The sequence below is a fragment of the Fundulus heteroclitus genome, chromosome 3 (assembly GCF_011125445.2).
Source record: "Fundulus heteroclitus isolate FHET01 chromosome 3, MU-UCD_Fhet_4.1, whole genome shotgun sequence".
Lineage (NCBI taxonomy): Eukaryota > Metazoa > Chordata > Actinopteri > Cyprinodontiformes > Fundulidae > Fundulus > Fundulus heteroclitus.
In genome coordinates, this window is record NC_046363.1 from 38,490,022 (window position 1) to 38,508,911 (window position 18,890).

Here is an 18,890-nt window from a genome sequence, read left to right on the forward strand (position 1 = left end):
AATTTTTCCTTTTTCCTTCTTTTAAGACATTTATTATGAGACATTTCTAGAAATGTAATTAAAACTAGATAGTAGTGGGTGAACTTTAAACTTCTTGTGCTGTCAATCAAGTCTTGAATAATGTATGTCTGTGTCTCTGAATACATCTATATGTTAAAGCGGCACTACCTGATTTATTAAAACTGGAAAAAAAATGATTTGAATGATAAGCTAACCACAGCTGTCTCACAAATAGAGGGTAATGGAGCACACACTGCCTTGTAAACACACAAGAACAAAGTTATTATTTTAACTGAAAATGTAAAAAAAGCTGTAAATTAAAAATAAATTATGATTCTATATAGATTTTATTCCTAGATAGATAATTTATGTATTGACCAATCAAAACACTCCTGTCCTGTGTGATTAGGAAAACACAGGACCCAGAATCTTAAAGAATGGTACTTATACTACAGAGGAACTCCATGCTTCATTTTCATCAAACACTAATTTAATTTAAATATAATGAGAAATCAGGTGATGCATTTAAAAATATTTTAAATTATCATGTATAATGTTTTTTAAGGTGAAAAATGCATCCTAAAGAACATTTTGTTAAACTAAAAAACAAAGAGCTGCTTGAAGTAGCCAATGGGAGTGGGCTGTTAACCAGCTGGGTTAGAAAGAGGTAAAAAAGGTTTTCTAGTCAAAATACAGCTGTTTGGTATTGAACTTATGGAGAAATTTACAAGCAGTCAGTTTACGAGTAGTTTATCATGTTAGGATGTACTCTAGTTAAAGGCAGAACAACTGATGGCAAAATTTTTGCTCCTAGATGGTCAGAAGGAAAGGGATGAATCCGACGAGGAGATTGATTGAGATATTAGAAAAGACTCAACGCTTCAGCTGATGACACAGGGAGGACAGAGAGAAGGAAGACAGGAGTCAGAATTAACAAAATTCACAGAGTGTATGTGTACTGATAAAACATGAACACACACAGATAGAAGAGGTTTAACCTAAAGTACGGGGGTCAGTTTGCCGTTTATGTTTTCTCATCTTTACAGGGTAATGTGTCACTTTTTATTTTGTTGTTTGCATTTTTGTGTTAAAATTGATCCAACTGTGCTGTTCTGAACAGGCCGACTTCACCTCCACTATAATGTTGTATGCCCTATCTGTTTACATTTCTAGCAGTATAATTGTGTAAAAACAAAATATGTTCAATGGTCCAGGTTCCTAATTGATATATTATGCTCCTATGCAGGTTTGAATATCTCTATACCACCATGTATCAAAGGAATCCTGCAGAGTGAAATTCTGTTTCTAAAAAAATATTAATAATATGTTCTACTGCATAAATCTGTTAACTATTTTGTAATAAATCATGGTACATTGAACTGTAAAAGCTATGTTAAATTTGTACTAATATTCAGCACTACAATCTAGTCAAATCTAGCCTTTTTGTTACTTTGAGCATCTGCCCCTTCATTGGTCTCTGCACATCCCTGACTTGGATCATTTGGTATGTGTGTGACTGACTTGGAATCTGTCTGTATGATGTAATTTAATAGATTCTGTTTCATAAAGTGCCCTGAAATGACATGTGTTGCGAACTGGTGCAATATAAATAAACTGAATTGAATAGGGATAGGATTCACACATTGACCCAAATCGGACAATGGCAAATTGGAAAACTGATGCCTGGTCCGATGAGCTTTGATTTCAGTTCTGGCATGCAGGTGCAGCGTAAATTTGCCATAAACAACACCAAACCCCTCACAGATGTGAGATTTATACAAAATAAAGAGTGCATTTTGATTTTCAAAGGTTTTGACATCACACAATATGGCAATAAGTTTAGATATTTTACGTTTCAAGTTTTTAGATTCAATTTCCAATTAAGCCTATTGTCTGTATTGATCCGTAAAAAATTTGTGTCAAGCACTCTTTCAATTACCACAACACCAATTTTGAGTCGACATTGTTTTACTTTTCTATTACCAAAGATAATGTATTGTGATTTTGTTTTTAATGGTAGTTTATTAACAACTTTTTTTTTTTTTTTTTAGCATTTTAAGTTCAGTTCCCACTGTTTTGAAGAGCAACTCAAGATCATGCCGAAAACAGTAGACTGCTATCATTAGCTTCTTTTATACCATGGTCTGGGTGAATACTCAATTCTGATTGGCTGCAGGGTGCCCGTTAAAAAGTGCTCAAACGTTAGCTGGTAATGGCAAGACAGTCGAAGCTGGTTACCTTTGCAATGCGTCACAATGAGAGATACTAAATAGTTCTCTCAGCCGCTTTTTGTTGAAAACTTACGATTTTAACAATGAAAAAAACATTAGTATTGATAACTGATTTAATATTATTTTATTTCCTAAGTGACTATGGTATAAGCAGGATAATGCACTTGAAGGTGTCCATTATGAGAAATGAATGGACTTTGCGGAACCAACCAGGCATTATCCATTACATTGCTACCAAGTAACACCTGTTTGAATTAAGGATTAAACAGAAGTTTCTGAGTTCAGGGATCATATAAATCTACTTCAAGAATCATCACATTTTCAGGTAACAGGAGTAGAGCTAAATGTATCGTGTCTATGCTTCAGCCACCATTTGAAGGTCTAATTACAGTCGCAATTTAGCCATTCTGCAAGTGTAAAATTAAGTCAAAGCAGAGTAAGCATACATCCTGGCATTCCATAGACGCAACCCTGTTTCTTTGACAGTAGTCTTATCTACTAAGAAAATACAACCACGGAGTTGGAATGGGACCAGAATTCACGTCAGAGAGGGAACACATTACTCAAAATTTAGAATAATCGATAACAATTCACAAAAGAAATTACACCATTTCAGCATTAAAGGCCTCTAAGTTGAGCTGATACTTGCAATAAGTTTGCCTTGTAAGTTTTGTTTTGTCCTAAGCTCCTTTCCAGTTCCTCCCCTGTGTTCATCTTCAGAATTCAGCTAATGGCTAAAAGACAGTTTTCATACTGACACTGCCCATATTTGCCCATATCTGAAGTCAAGGTAGTAATCAAAAAACACACAAAAAAAACAATTGAAACTGTGATGAGAAAGATGGTTGAAGACACAACTGTATCTTTTCATGACACACATTGAGGAGGAAGGAGAGAGACATAAAAATCATCCAAACTCAGTTTTGGAAAACTAGAGCAAAGATTGACATCTTGGGGTCACCGAAGCTTCAGAACTCACTTTCTAGATGCCAACTAGTTGTCTTGGACAAATACTTTTCTGTGCACTCATCATAGACATAAATGTGACGGCTGCTAAACGTTATTCAGAATGTAACAACAATTTACAAAGTGTGCTCTTTGGGAAAATTAGCAAAATACTGAACTTTAGGTCAACAAATGGGCACTTCTGATGTAAAATAAAGGATGAATATGAGGAAAACCCAACATGTCCAACATTGGGTATGATGGATGATATGTGATGCTGATATTAAAACTACACCCGGTCTTACAGCAGGATAACGATCCAAAATATATGACCAAGTTCAATACATTAATGCTCAGAAACTTATCATCCTTCTTCAGCAGCTGTTTCAGTCCTTAAACCTGAATCCTATTGAAAACAGGAGCACTGAGCGGAAGAGGAGAGAGCAGGAAGCTGGACGATTAAGAAATATTGTGCGAGGATCCCTCTCTCTGTATGCTCAGACCTTATTAAAATGCTAAAGGAGAAGGCTAATTGTTGTCGTATTAACAAATGGGGGTTATAAAGTATTACCAGGAGGGATGCTAATAAGTGTGGAACACATGATTTTATGTAAACCACATATTTCTTTATATAGTTTATTTATTTCCACTGAGTAAATGTAATGGAATTAAAGCTTTAAATTTTCTAAGCTTTTTTTTTTGCACCTGCAAATAAAAAATGAATTAACTTTTTGACATTTTATACATCCTCACCATGGGTGGTATTGAGTGTGAATGGCCATTCTTCAAAAACGTGTATGTTCGAATCACTGCGGATTTTAAATATGTACATATGAAAAGTTTCCTGTGTTAAAAAAACTGACATCTATAGGGACATCTAATTTTGCGGTCTACCTTCACTAATTTCTAACTAACACACCTGACAAAATTATTCGTAAATTGTCACTTTTCTGAGACAGAGCTTGCAGCTGCACCAAAATGACTCTTTGATAAGTTTGATTAAACCTGCAATGGACATGAAGCCCCTTGGACAAATCTAACAAAATCTATGCTACCTTGAAAAACTATAATCATGCATTATTGAATTGGCAAGGATAGTGTGTAATAGAGAGATCCTAAACTCATTCCCCCTGTGTGAATTATTAATTGAATTCAAATAACAGACAGAATAATTTTCTTAAAATATCTCAATCATTTTTCACATTGGTCCAAGAGGGTGTAAAACAACCGGGATGCAGTGCCACCGTACTGCAGGTGGAGACCAAAAAAATGTATTTACCAACATCTAGAAAGAAAGTACCCCCCTAATGGTTGAAACAGCTTCCTTTGATCAGGACATTTTATTTGATTTTACCGTTTTCCTGCTTGCTGTGTTTCATCCAACAGGTCGCCACATTTCCAGCAACCATTGGTAACCATTAAATGATGCTCCAGTGTTTATTCCAAGTGCCATTCTCTTCCGTTCAAACCATTTTTCAGGCTCAGCATCAATGTTCGAGCTGGAGAGGGCAAAGTTAGCCATATGAATGTTGTACCAAGACCAGAGTAAAATATGATAATGAGTACAAATGGGATTATTAGGAGCCTGTGTGTCATCAGTCTGACTGATCCACAACGTCAAACTAGCCAAGCAAATTCAATTAGGCCTGCAATTACTCCCTGGCGTAAGTGGAGACGTATTGGATGATGTTAAATATTGATGGAAACACAGACGCCACATTTGTTCATCTCCAAAGGTGAACACATCTCCTCGAGATAATCACAAATGCTAAATACGCCGCCTGTCCATGCAGAGCAAATATCAAGTATTTTGTCATGAACACGTCCTGCAAATGAACTGCAAGTATATTTAGACCGTAACTGGCTGCTGATTTCATTTCATGAAGCATTTTATTTTTAGGTTATTTTAAATGGAAACCTTCAGTTTGAAATTGTCAATCGGGCACACATGTCATTGGAAAAAGCTTCATTTCAAACAACCTTGATTTAGAAAATAATCTCCAGTGAACGAAAGCAAGTGCAACGCTTGAATTGTTGTTTGCCGGTAAGGCATGTAGATAAATACATTCTGCGTTTGAATAACTTTATGATTCCTGAATCATAAAGGTGGAAGGTGGACAAGGAAACCCAAGCTGCCTCTAGTACACGAGAAAAATCTGTTGTGTGGTCATTTGTAAAAACAACAAAAAACAAAATCAGTATTACTCATTATTTCAAACTAATAAGATCTTTTTGAGACACTCTTAGATATAAGACAACAAATGAAAGAGGAATGAGATAATGTAAAAGCCTATTGTTGAAGCTCATTGAGACAGAAGTTTAGTTTTTTTATTGAAGAAAAAATTATGTGAACATGTCAAATAGATGTGTACCCACTTATTAAAAACATAAAAAAACAGTGGGAGCCCCCTAACATCGTCCCCTGAATCCTTAATGCAGGAAAAGTGGCTGAGCTTTTTCAAAGTAAATAGGTAAAGGACCACCAAAACGGCATTTTTCTCTTTGAAAGACGTTTGGTAACTGGGTTGTGAAGCAAGTCATGCCCACAGGGGAAGGAACCAGTTCAGGGTCCAGGCAACCAAGAGTGTCGTTTGGGCAAGACACAGAGATTCTCAGTTTTTATTCTGGTTTTTGTTCTGTCAGAAATGTATGTTGGTGTCAGATGATCAAAATGAGCAATAATAATAAATGACTAAGCGCTCTGTCTTCCTGCATGGTGTTTCCCTGTAATAATTAGACATAGCGGTGACTCATTTTGTGAAATGAGCATAATGGATGAAAGTATTTCGCCGCAGCTGCTGTCTGATTGTATCGGTATTTTAGCTTTACTTCTAACCACCCAGTGTATAAGATTAGCTTAACGTGGCTTTTTTAGGGCCTAACAACATGTGGGAATTTTAGACTGACAGGCTATAAGTTACATGACACACAGTTACGTCACTACAGTGAGTTTTTACCCTCTCAAGTAAAAAAAAAAAACAGCCCTATTATTTATAGAATAGTTACATTTCCCAGCACCTTCCATTCACTGCTGCTATGTTTCACACAATCCCTGCAAAGTTGCCAATCTAAAGCAATCTAGTTACGCGGTTGTTGTAAGTATCCATTTAATATTACTTGTCATAATCAAATAAAAAATAATATTTTGAATTTGTATTTTTGTAAGTTGTTATTCATCAATGCGGTGTGTTCTAAATAGACTGGGCTCGCCACATTAAGCTTTTAAATGTCCTGGTAGAGTGTCAGTCTGTTAGATCTCGAAGAAACTGGCTGTCAGACAACTTTTCTTCTGGCTTTCTCCCCAGACTGGATAAATCTCCATTTACTTCTTCACTCACTCATGTTTGAGCTGGAGACTTTGTGTTCACCGCTTTTGTCTTCAGGCCTTTTTATCGATGTCTTATTTGGTGTTAAACGCATAACATCATCATTCCTTAGCAATTTACAGCTGTGTGCTAAGTTGTCTTAGTTCAGTTTGTTTTCATTTCTTACATATTAATTACATTTGGATATAGAACTTAATATGAATATCCTGAACCACAAGCCCAAACTTTAATACAAATTAAGAGCTGTAAATAATATTGAAAAATACACTTTGATTTAAGGTACAACTTCTTAATAATGCCTTTTAAAAAAAAAAAAAAAAAAAAAAAAGGGTCTACTGTCAAACTTGAATGGAAGTCTCATCCATTTCAGGCAAAAAGCATAAGACTTTATTTTGTTCAACAACTATTCCCTCTTTTGGTGTTAATAAGTGTTTTTACAGCTTTTAAACAGTTTCGGTTTGTCATAATTACTCTAAAAAGCTTAATTTTGTCATGCTTCTTCAGTATTGTAGTTAAGACAAATGGATATAACTGTTTAAAAGGCATCAACGTACCTGCTGTTAAATTTCTCAGGGTGCTTCTCTCTCATCACATGGAAACGATGTGCGATGGATGCGTCCTGAAGGGGAGAAACAACACATTGGTGATGATAGATATGAGTTTCCTTTTCTTACAAACTGATAAATGAATTCCCGCCCTGTTTTAAAGTAAAATTGTGCAAAAAAGGTTCGCTGGGAGCAAAACATAGGCAAAAAGATAAAAGATTGGGTATAAACACCAGCGATGCCATCACACTGCCTCTGCCGTGTTTTACAGGTAATGCCGTCTGCTTTGGGTATTCTACACGTTTTTATTTCCATCTTTCTGGTAGAGGTTGATTTTAGTTTACTTTATCCAAAGAATTGTTACTCGCAGATGGAAGATTCAGACAACAATCAAACAACAGGAGAGAGACTCGGCAACAAAAGAAAATCTGGTCATGTATTTGAATTATAATGATTTCAGAAGGTTTTGGCTGGGGAAAATTGGGCTTGACTGACCAGATTAAAAACTCCAGCAGCAGCTAAGTGACTGTGGACGGTCATCTGTGCTAAGGTGTGTGTAAAATGCTTTTCATTGTTTTCCCTGCTTGCTTTTTCAGTGTTAGCACTGACATTTTTTAGACAACTTTATAGAGCATGATTCATTTGTACAGTCATAATCTATCATTGCCAAGTAGCAGAGATGTTTCAATCGTCTAATCACTACAATTTCAATGTTATGGATGTCAGTGAAAAGTTGCAGATACAAAGTCATGTACAACAAAGAAGGAAAGTGTTACCAAAATCAAACCAAATTATAGATATATGTTTTTGTTTACTGAGGGAAACCAAACTGGACCAGAAGTTGATGCATTTTTAGACCATGAACTAGCTGGGATTCACATGTTTCGGTTTAACTTCATAAGTCACACCCAGACCTAATTAACCTAATTAGATGTGGGTATCCTATAGAATCTGAGAATTTATAGTAGCACATCAAGAAGAAATTAATGAACAGATGAGAAACAATGTTTGGGGAATTCAAAGTGAGATAAATTGTCCACAAATGGAGAAAACATGAAACGATGAGGAACCTGCTTTTTTACTTGCAAGTTCATGCATATTTGTCTGATAATAAAATGTGTGCGGATTATCTGAGACATTTGAATATGACAAAAAAGAGAAGCACTCATTCACAGCATTGTATACAGCAACTGACATGAAAATATTGCTTCATAATCCCACCTTCTAATCACGTCTCTTCAGTACTAATGCAAAAAGTGAGACCGACATATTGACTGAATTGTTTTAAAACAACAAAAGCATAACATATGCTAATGACAGGTTGTGTACCATCCTGAAGAATAAAGTTTTCAAATGCTAATACATCCGGCTCTTTCACTGTTTGCGCTTCTATAGGATGGAATTGAAAGGGAAGGGTTGTGTCTGAGGAGCCATAATAGACACCACGTTGTCTCCATATGGGTTAATTAACTTAACACATGTTGTGAGTAATCACAGCTCCCAACTAAGTCTACAGGATGCTGTTATCGCCATGGCGACCAGGTTGTCTTTTTTCCTATAAGTCACTCTACACCTCCCCCCATCCTCCCCTTCCCTTTCTCTGTAACCTAAAGCAATAAATGAAATCACACTGAAGTTTTGTCTGTGTTTGAGCCCAGAATGCTTCCTATATATAATTATTTTGGTATGAAAAGATGCCCCAGCAACATCTTGGCACAACTTTAAGGTTGGTAAAGCTTGTTGTACTCCAGTCTTGATTTGCATCGCGTTGCATTAAATTGCATTACATTAACAAAAAATGTCCAAAGAAATTTTGTTTCTAGATGTGCTAAGCTGCTAGAAACACCCCCTCCCCCCCACCCCCCCAACATTGATGCTACCGAAACTGCAAAGTTGACTGATTATGAGGGCAGAATACAAATGTACGGTGCACCTCACACAATGTCATTGGTAGAAATGGCAGCTACTTCTCATTTTTGATCCCTTTTAAATATGCTCTCCTTTGTCTTGGTCTGTCACAATGGAGCAATAAGTAAAAGTGGCACCTAATGTTTTCAGTCAGAACAACACACAAAACAGACTCTAATATGATTGGCTCAGAAACCAGGACGTAAACCGAAGTAGTTCCGCACCGTACCTCTAGGTTTGAAAGGAGAACACCTCGACTAAGACAATGTTGAAGTAGAGGAAAGATTTGTTGTAGGAAATGTTACTTCCATCCCGGATGACAAATGAGAATGATTTTCATTTGTTGTTTGTGTAGCCATACTTTTTCCTTCCACTCAACTTTCCATTGAGATTGATATTGATATTCTGCTCTTTACATGTTCAGTTTCTTGGCTTTGACCTCTTATGGGTAAAAGTCCTTGTAGAGGTCAGTGACCATCTGCTGGACTAATGTCAAGTCAGCAGTCTGCCCCATGATTTTGTTAGGCATAAGACAACGTTATCATCACTTTATCTGTTTAATCTGGTCATTTTAGAATTCTCTGAATTGTATTGCTACATGATTGTATTTCTCTCTCTACATAGGATCTGAATAACACTAGTTTGACATTTTTTTAATTGGATTACTGAAATACACTTACTTTTATATGATACTCTTATTCATTTAAATGTACACATTCTGACAAGAAAGCAGTATTGAACCATTAGTAGTTTTTATTTTTTATTTTTATTTTTTTTTTAAATCATGGCTTTAATTTATACCAGAACTTGTTCAGGCCAAATTTATCTTTGGGGAGGATAAAATATTTGTCCACAAAGTATCTGCCATTGGCTGGTTGATAGAGGCTAAAAAGCAAATAAAGGAGGCAGCAGATTGTAAACTAAAGAGTATTACACAGTGAGGATTTAAAATCATAAACTGCCAAACGATTACCAACTGCTGTTACCTAGGAATATGTGGGAGTTTTATACTATATTTGTATATTACAGGAACTATTAACTGACTTATTGTGTGTATAAATTGGTACTGAAGTTAATGTGGACCAGAAGACAAGAAGACCGGAAACAATCCAGTGTCCAGATTACAAGAATAGAGACAAACGCTTCTTATGGACCTTAAAAACTTAACAAAACCACACCAAACAGCTTTTGCAAGGGAAAACAATGAGTTAGTCACATAAGATGAAAAAAAAACTCCAGTTTATTTAGTTCATAAGATATGCAGAAGCCCTCAACAGTGTGAAACCAAAACTAATGAGCCTGAAGGAGGTAATACCAACATTTCCTTTAATTCACACTTCTAAGCCTGTATCAGCAGAAAAACGCTGGCACAGCCTTTTGTGGGAAAACTCCGACGAATGCAGCAAACTTGTGCGGCTTTCAAAACAGTTCAAGGCAGAGCAAATAATAAAGTTCCTGTAAACTTTTTGGGCTTTTTTTTCTCTTCCCTCTCCCCCCTTTGCTAAAGCAATCTGTTTTGACCCACTCGGTTTTGAGTGGCACTATTGAAACTGCACCTACGGGGAGGACCCCCTGCTAGCTCTCTGTGCAGAAATGCAGGAGAAGCCAAAAAAGAAAAATCAATGGCGCGTCTCTTGATGTCTTTTCAAGATGCTGTTAGCAGAAGACCAAAAGATTTCAAGATCCCCGCAGACTCGCCTCACGCTTCCAACTCAGGCCAGAAGGGTGAAGTGATGGATGTATCTGAGAGATTGTAACTCGATTTTCTTACAAACAGGACAATAGCTGCAAACAAGAGAGCGAAAGCTTGGAGAGGATGCCTCCCCTTTGGTTTAAGGTCTATTATCTGAGATGTGTACAAGCAGAGCTGTGGCGTTGCAACAGTGCGCACTGATTTCAACCAGGAGTGGATGAGGCCCTTTGGCATCTCTCCGTGTATTCATGCTGAAATAAGAAATGTTTAAATGTCAAATACAGAGTACTTTATTACCAAAATAAATATAGCTAAAGAATACATGTGTGATAGATATGTGATTTACAATAGACAGGATATATATTGCATTTATGATGAGGCAATACAGATTGTGTGCTCTGTTGATTTGCTGCAAGAAAAACCTTGACAGTAAAACTGCAGCAGAATTAAAAAAGTACTATAGAAACAAAATTAAATCAAGACATGTCAACAAGAGACAAGAAAAACAAATAAAATCATCATTCATCTAATCACGTTTACAAAGAGCTAATTAATTATTGACCAACATAAATTATATGTAATGTAAAACTTCAGCACACATACATAAAAATACAATAATATATGCCATATATTTAAGAATGAATAATAAAGTTATTGTGTCGGACTTGAACTGACGGTCTTCTTTTAGAAGATTAAGAAATATGGATTTAGAAATTGAAAATGCTACATTTAGTTGAATTATAATTTGAGGCATATGTAATCAATCATTAAACAAAATACAATAAAAAAATACTGTTACTCCATAAAATACCAAATTATATTTAATCAAATGCCATATATCTAATTAACTTAGAAAATTTAGTTAAACAAAGTCATTGGGCGATTAACATTTAAGTAAATAAATAAATTAACTTGAAAACACAAAAAATACAAGGACATGAATTCCGTTGAAAAAATGTAATTATATTCAAAATTGTTTTGATTTTCGGTTCATATGAAGTGAATTAATTGAAACTTAGAAACTGATCCCTAAAAAAAAGTATTTAGTTTTTTTTTTTTGTTTTTTTTTTAATGTTGGCCAAAAGCTTCCCAATAATAAATATAGGTCAGTCAGTTTAAAAAAAAAGAAAAAAAGAATGTTAAAGTCAGCTTGCCATGTGGTTTATTTCTCTCTTTACCAAGTTAGATAGAGAAATCTTGAAATCAGAAGGGCCACTCCACCACACCTCCACCACACCTCCACCACGTTTAGGACATTTTCTCGTTTGCTGACCCACCGGCTGCAGCGCGGCATCAGAATCTCACTCATTCAATCCCTCCACCTCAAATAATTACCAATGTAAAAATCTGGCACCCAAATTAATACGAGACATGTGTAATGTCCTCTCATAGCTCAAAGTTTAGTCCAATTATGAGTAGGCCCCAGCAGTTTGATGTGCCTTTCACCACAGAGGAGAGTAATGGCTTTGACAGGAGTGCCAGGGTCATTAGGGGGACTGACTGCATTATGGTAGCGGAGCGCGCTCAGTGATTAGTTCTGTCTCTCACCCCTGGCCCTGATTGAGATCATTACACTTCACGTCACTTCCACATCCTCCCAAAGGGATGGCGCCATTAATTCTCTGTCGCACTGGGCTGTGGCAGGTGGGTTGGAGGAATTTACATAAAAGAAGAAAAAAAAAAAAAGATGGTCCTCTGAATGAAAGGTGGCCTGAGAACGAAGTCGGTTCTCCAAACTGGAAACCCTTCGCCGTCCATGTTGGCTGGTTCTGCTGATCTGCTGAATTCCAGCAGCATCATTACAGAAGCAATTCTCTCTTCATCTGCATAATCTCTAAAGTAATTATTAGCTTCACTTGCCTCATAATCTTTCTTGTAGTCTTTTTTTCACGCGCAATAAAAAGGACAGAATTTGATGCATAGAAAATATTGTATCACACCCAAATCCATGGAGAGCTCAAAGGCTGCTTAATCCCCAACAAACAACTTCATTTGTCATCATTACGCCTGCTGGGTACTGATCCCACAAACAGAGCTGAGACTACGGGGTCTTCATGAAGCAGGGAGGCCACAAAACATACACCTTGATTTGACCTGTAACCTACGACTGCTTTCCTTTTTCAGGTAACTTCAAACGACCTTTGCTGGAGTTTAGAATTAGCAAAAAAAAAAATTACTCATTCTCACTCAAAGTAAGATATTTTGTTTGTTTATTTATTATTTTTATTTTTTACAAAATAATGAATATCTTAACTACTTTACTTGTTGTTATTGTGTGTTTATATGAAAGCTGCCCACAGATTTGTAAGGGTCTCTTCAGAAGTTGCAATTGAAATATTTTAGTAAGGTTAATAATCTACTTTTGTCTAATTTGAGAATCCAGATAGAGTTAGAATAGTTTTTAAATCATCATGAATTTAAAAGGTAATCATCTATGATGGCAGGACAGTAAAACAGCTTTAATCATCAAATAATTATTTTGACTAAAGTGGTTGCTGACATATAAATTAGATGTTTGGAAAAAATAAGTAATAATAATTTACTTTAATTATATAGCTCTCATGTTACTCCACATCTACTTCTGATTGGTTAATAATAAATCTTTATTAGCGGACTTTACTTCCATAGTCACATAAAAGAAAAAAAACAGACAAACCACAGAAATATTAAATATCCTAAGATTAAAAGAATAAAATAAAATCAGTGCATAGCATACACAGACTCTCAGGCCAGTGCCTCCTCACACTGTATGAGTACCGAGAACTTCTCTCTGTTGGATCTGAGTGCTAAAATTATACTGTTATCAGAATCATTCAGTCATTCTCTAAAATAATACATTAGCCTTCTTAAACGTACAAACACCCACAGTAACAAACATCTGATTAGCACTTCCCCCTCTGGGCATCCCAAGAAATATTCTTATTCCATTCCATTCTTATTCCTTCCAAAAAAAGTAAAAAACAAAGCAACTGACTTATTTTCCGTAGTTGAAGACGTTTCGCTTCCTCTCCAGGAAGCTTTCTCAATTGAAAAAGTCTGGAGTAATGTGGACTACCAAGCTATATACCACTGGCCAAACAAAGGCCTTGTAATCGCTTAGATAACATGCAAATTCAACAGAAACAGGTCCACCCTTTAGTAATGGGCGGTCGTTAAAGCCATTAAGCCAGCAGATTGGACCGAAACTGGTCCACTCCTCTGTAACGGGGAGTCGTTAGGGTTGTTAGAGGAGTGTTTCTGTGATATACGTCGATCAATATATATTGTTATTGAATTATCATCCAGCCCTAATCTGTACTACTATAATAAGCCAAGAAATCATCATTACCAAATACAGACCAATCTAGTTTTGCACTAGAAGCACAGTTAGTGATGTTATCATTTACAGTTGTTGTGGAAAGTAGTTCCACCTTCACAGTAAAGCTACCCCATACCTAATAGTCATGTTATCTAATGCTGCATGTCCATCAGCTGTACAGATGCACTGGTCCAGCCACGGTGTACTATTCCAAGCTTCACCGATGCATGTGTAGCTATCAGGAGACAATAAAACCTTACCTGACAGGATGAAATTATCATCTTCACAGGAATGGGTTAAATGTTTAGCAAAGCTAGAATTGCTGTCTGAAAGATCAGCATTAAAATCAGCCACAACATAAATACTGTAGGTGCTGTTATCATGAATAAATGCATTAATAAAGCCAGCCTGCTAAGATATTCCTGCTCATTTTCAAAAGGGAAAACACAAAAAGGGTTATTGACATTGAGAATAATAAAACTATTGTTATTCTGTGTACATCACATGCCAATACACCAGTCTACATGGAGTCTAGTGTGCTTTATGATGGGGTCTATTTCCCCCCCAAAGCACAGCAACCCCCCTAGTATTCTACCTCTGGCTATAGCCGTGCTGTTCAGTCCAACATGGTGATTCCTCCCCAGATGTGGATTGTTCTGAGCAGCAAGTTCAGCAAGTCTGACCAAATTTTAGGATTAAGAATCAAACTTCACTACCGAGTCAGAGAAAGCACTGATCATCTTTTTGGAGATCCTGTTGCATTTATTGTCTTTTTGTTTACCTCTTATGCTATGCTACATACTACATGCTATTACATACATACTGTATGTCCGTTTTTGTATAAAGTACTTTAAAATGTTGTTTTATATTTCCTTCATTAACATCTAGATGATCCTTCAGTTTCGGCTTACCAAGTTATCTAAGCAAGTTTCAGCTTTGTTACATTAATAACCTGATTTGGACCAAAGTAAGGTGGTGAATTCTTCCTGATGCTAGGATGTTGACAGCAAGACAGCAAGACTAATACCACACTGCCGTCTCGTGCTGGAGGTTGGGTAATTCCAACATGGTTCTGAAGACTGAAGACATCCAGTTTACCAAAAGTCCTCCACATATGTTAAAGTAGGTATTAGAACTAATAACAAAAACATGTCATAGCTGTTTGCATAAGATAAATGGATGTCAAATTTCATTTAGGGGAGGTGGAAACTAAAAACCCCAAAGAAGGAAACATGAGGAAACGTTCTTCTGAGGTTTTCTTGTTTTCCAACACACTGAACCCCACACTGGCCTGCAGCGTGGACGTGTGGATTACAGGCAGACCCGTGTTGGCCCGGCCAACAGCCTGGCCAATAGCCTGGCCAATATTTGCAACCTTTAGAAATACTGGCCAATGTTGTAGCAGACTATAGAGGTGGGTTTGCAAATCACCAATATTTGTGCACTGCAGGAATAATCAGGAGATCAGTTTCTGATTATTCAACATAGAGCATCAACCAGCAGAGGGTCTCAGAAGGAGTTGCTCCAACATCGTCACCTGCATGGTGGAAATCTCTCTCCTCAAAAGCTGTGCAAGGCAGAAAAGATCTGTAAACACAAGCCATTCTTCAGCAATCACGCCTTTATTGGTCAATAACAAATTAATACTAGTCTTATACTTGACATTACTAGTCTTTACTAGTCAATAACAACTTAATACTAGTTTGATACTAGTCTTTACAAGTCAATAACAACTTAATACTAGTCTTATACTTAGCTTTACTAGTCTTCACTAGTCAATGACAGTGAATACTAGTCTTGTACTTGGCTCTACTAGTATTTACTAGTCAATGACTAGTTAATACTAGTCTTATACTTGGCTTTACTAGTCTATACTAGTCAATACCAACCTAATACTAGTTTGATACTTGTCTTTACTAGTCTTTACTAGTCAATAACAACTTAATACTAGTCTGATACTTGTCTTTACTAGTCTTTACTAGTCAATAACAACTTAATACTAGTCGTATACTTAGCTTTACTAGCCTTCACTAGTCAATGGCAGTGAATACTTGTCTTATACGTGGCTCTACTAGTATTTACTAGTCAATAACTAGTTAATACTAGCCTTATACTTGGCTTTACTGGTCTATACTAGTCAATAACAACTTAATACTAGTCTGATACTTGTCTTTACTAGTCAATAACAACTTAATACTAGTCTTTTTCTTAGCTTTACTAGCCTTCACTAGTCAATGGCAGTGAATACTTGTCTTATACTTGGCTCTACTAGTATTTACTAGTCAATAACTAGTTAATACTAGTCTTATACTTGGCTTTACTAGTCTATACTAGTCAATAACAACCTAATACTAGTCTGATACTTGTCTTTACTAGTCAATAAGAACTTAATACTAGTCTTATATACAGCTTTACTAGTCTATACTAGTCAATAACAACTTAATACTAGTCTTATACATGTCTTTACTAGTCTTTACGTGTCAATAACAACTAAATACTAGTCTTATACTCAGCTTTGCTAGTCTTTACTAGTCAATGACAACTTAATACTAGTCTTATACTTGGCTCTACTAGTATTTATTAGTCAATAACTAGTTAATACTAGTCTTATACTTGGCTTTACAAAATACTGGGGATTTTTTTCATACAGAAAGAATCTGGGAAAATTCTGATACCAGATAAAATGTAAAAAAGCTAAATGTAATAAGAAATATTGACATCATATCAGGCATGGCTGCCTGATTAATATATAAGCACTGGTCTTGGTTATTGAAAAACTGTTGTTGGCTGACCACTAGCTTCTGTTGCAGTCCCTTTGCTGCTGCAGACCAGAACATTATTGCTATGAACCAGTCATTTGCTGATCAAATCTGCCCATTTATACACTCACGTACATCTCTATACCTTCTTAACTTCTAAATTAACTTTTAGCATTTCCAATATTTAAATTGCTTTGCCTATCTATTTTTGTCGATCTGTTTTTTTTTTCTCTCCAATGCCAAAACATCTTAGCATCCAGTATTTTCAACTCGGTGGCAGGTTGTATACCCCTGATAACCTTTCTCGCCTCGTCGTTTTTGACTTCAGCTAAACCCCCTTTTTCATTTATCTCAATCATTTACTACAAATTGCAGTCAAAGATAGGTATCATTTAGCATTTACAGTAGGAAATTAGCGCGATAAAACCTTAGAAATGTTGTAAACATGTCCCCCTGCAGACACCACCATATGTTTCCCTCTTAAGACAGATTGCAGCCATTGGTCTCCTCTATCACAATGTTAACTAGACCTGTCCTTTATTATCCTCAAACATGGTCATTAGTGGGCCCGGGATGGAGGTGTTATTCAACTAACATTTGTGAGGCCATGCATCACTTATGTCCCTGCCACAGTCTGTACAAATCTCACAACCCCCAGTGGATCCATTCAGACACCTGCAAATGTCAATTACCATATTTCCCCCTGACATTTATGGGTAATGGCTAACATGAGCTACGTGAAATCAGAGTCATTATCTTAGAGATGGGCAGAGAAGGTGCCGACGGCTCCGTAGCCCAACGTAGATGCAAAACAAGGCTTATTTATCGATCGGAGGTGGTTAAAGCTTGAGCACATCTCAATAAAGGCCTAACCACGATGTGATCAAAACAAATAAATTAAATGATTATGCTGTTGCTGAGGGTGCTCTGTGATGTATTACTTTTTAAATTCTCCCTTCAATGGCAGATGCAAGTATCACAGGGGAGCGTTTCATTTTTACTTTCCTGGTGTCTGCCTCGGTTACATGTATGCAGTGCATAAAGACGCACTTCTGGTTAGACCTTTAACCTACAGTAGTTCTTCCAGATCCCTCTTAGTGGCTTTGCTGGTTTTATACTTTCTAAAAGGTCTAATTCTCAATGTTAGCGTGGCCGTTTCACAAATGTACGAGTGTTGTTGTTGTGTATAGAAAAAAACAACACAAAAAAGTGATATATCATTGACATTTTTGGAACTGTCAGGTCTCTTTAACATCTAAAAAATATAAAGACTTCGTCTTTAGGATGTGCGATACAATTATAGGAATCAGTCCTGGAAAGCCGTCCCACCTTTATAGAGCCGGGGTCACAAGGAAGGCCAAAGCTTTTCTGGTGACCCATGTCTTCATAATTTCTAAAACTACAGGTTGTGAATGTTGTCATGTCTGCTTGCTGTCTTTGATGCTGTTTTTCTTCATCTATCTGTTCTCTGCCAGCCGCTAAACAAATTGGCCCTTTGGGGATGATGAACGTTATCTTTGCTCTAAAAAAACTAGCAGTATCCATGCATCATTGGGTGAGCAATATGTTTCCCTGGCTTCATTTCTGACTCTTTGATTGGTCCCTTGTGACGTGTCTACTCTTGAAAGTGCATTTTCCAAACAGACGCAGGCACTGACATTGAAAGAATCACGCTTTCGAGAGTCTGTTTTGGTTATGTTTTCTTTGTTTGCAACGTTTTGTTTGCCTACTTTTGTGTAACGTTCCTAGAAGACTTTGTTAGCTCAGCTTCCTTTAGCACTTCAGTTTCCTTTCATATCTAAACTAGCTTAATGGTGATTTAAAGGAAAGGAACCACCAGGAAATTTAAAGCACCATGTTAAAGAAGACCAGCACAGCCTCCCAGTCTTTCAACCATTATAGATTATTTTGTCCTTTCAAATCATGGATAATTTTTCGTGATCACGCGGTTCTGCATGCATTCAGAGCATGGTGTTGAGATAATTGAACCAAACAGGTGTTGTTTACAACTCACAACATTAACCCAGACAATCCGTGTGGGGAATTTCTGTATCTTATTACCATGTTACACTTTGTCCACAGTCCTGCGTCACGCCTTACTGTTTAAAGAAAGTACAGGTGTGTGACTACGTATTGGGGCGGCATGAAATGGGTGGATTTACTTCAACCACGTCTGAACCTTACA

At 36.6% G+C, this 18,890-nt stretch overlaps 1 protein-coding gene across 5 annotated transcripts in view; it reads right to left on the reverse strand.

Moving 5' to 3' along the window:
- dgkb (diacylglycerol kinase, beta) overlaps positions 1–18,890 on the reverse strand; it is a 102,183-nt gene that overhangs the window by 32,756 nt on the left and 50,537 nt on the right. For all 5 annotated transcript variants that reach the window (XM_036135337.1, XM_036135339.1, XM_036135338.1 and 2 more), the window contains one exon: positions 7,057–7,121. In XM_036135337.1, the coding sequence (XP_035991230.1) occupies positions 7,057–7,121 (65 nt within the window). The remainder of the gene's footprint in view (positions 1–7,056; positions 7,122–18,890) is intronic.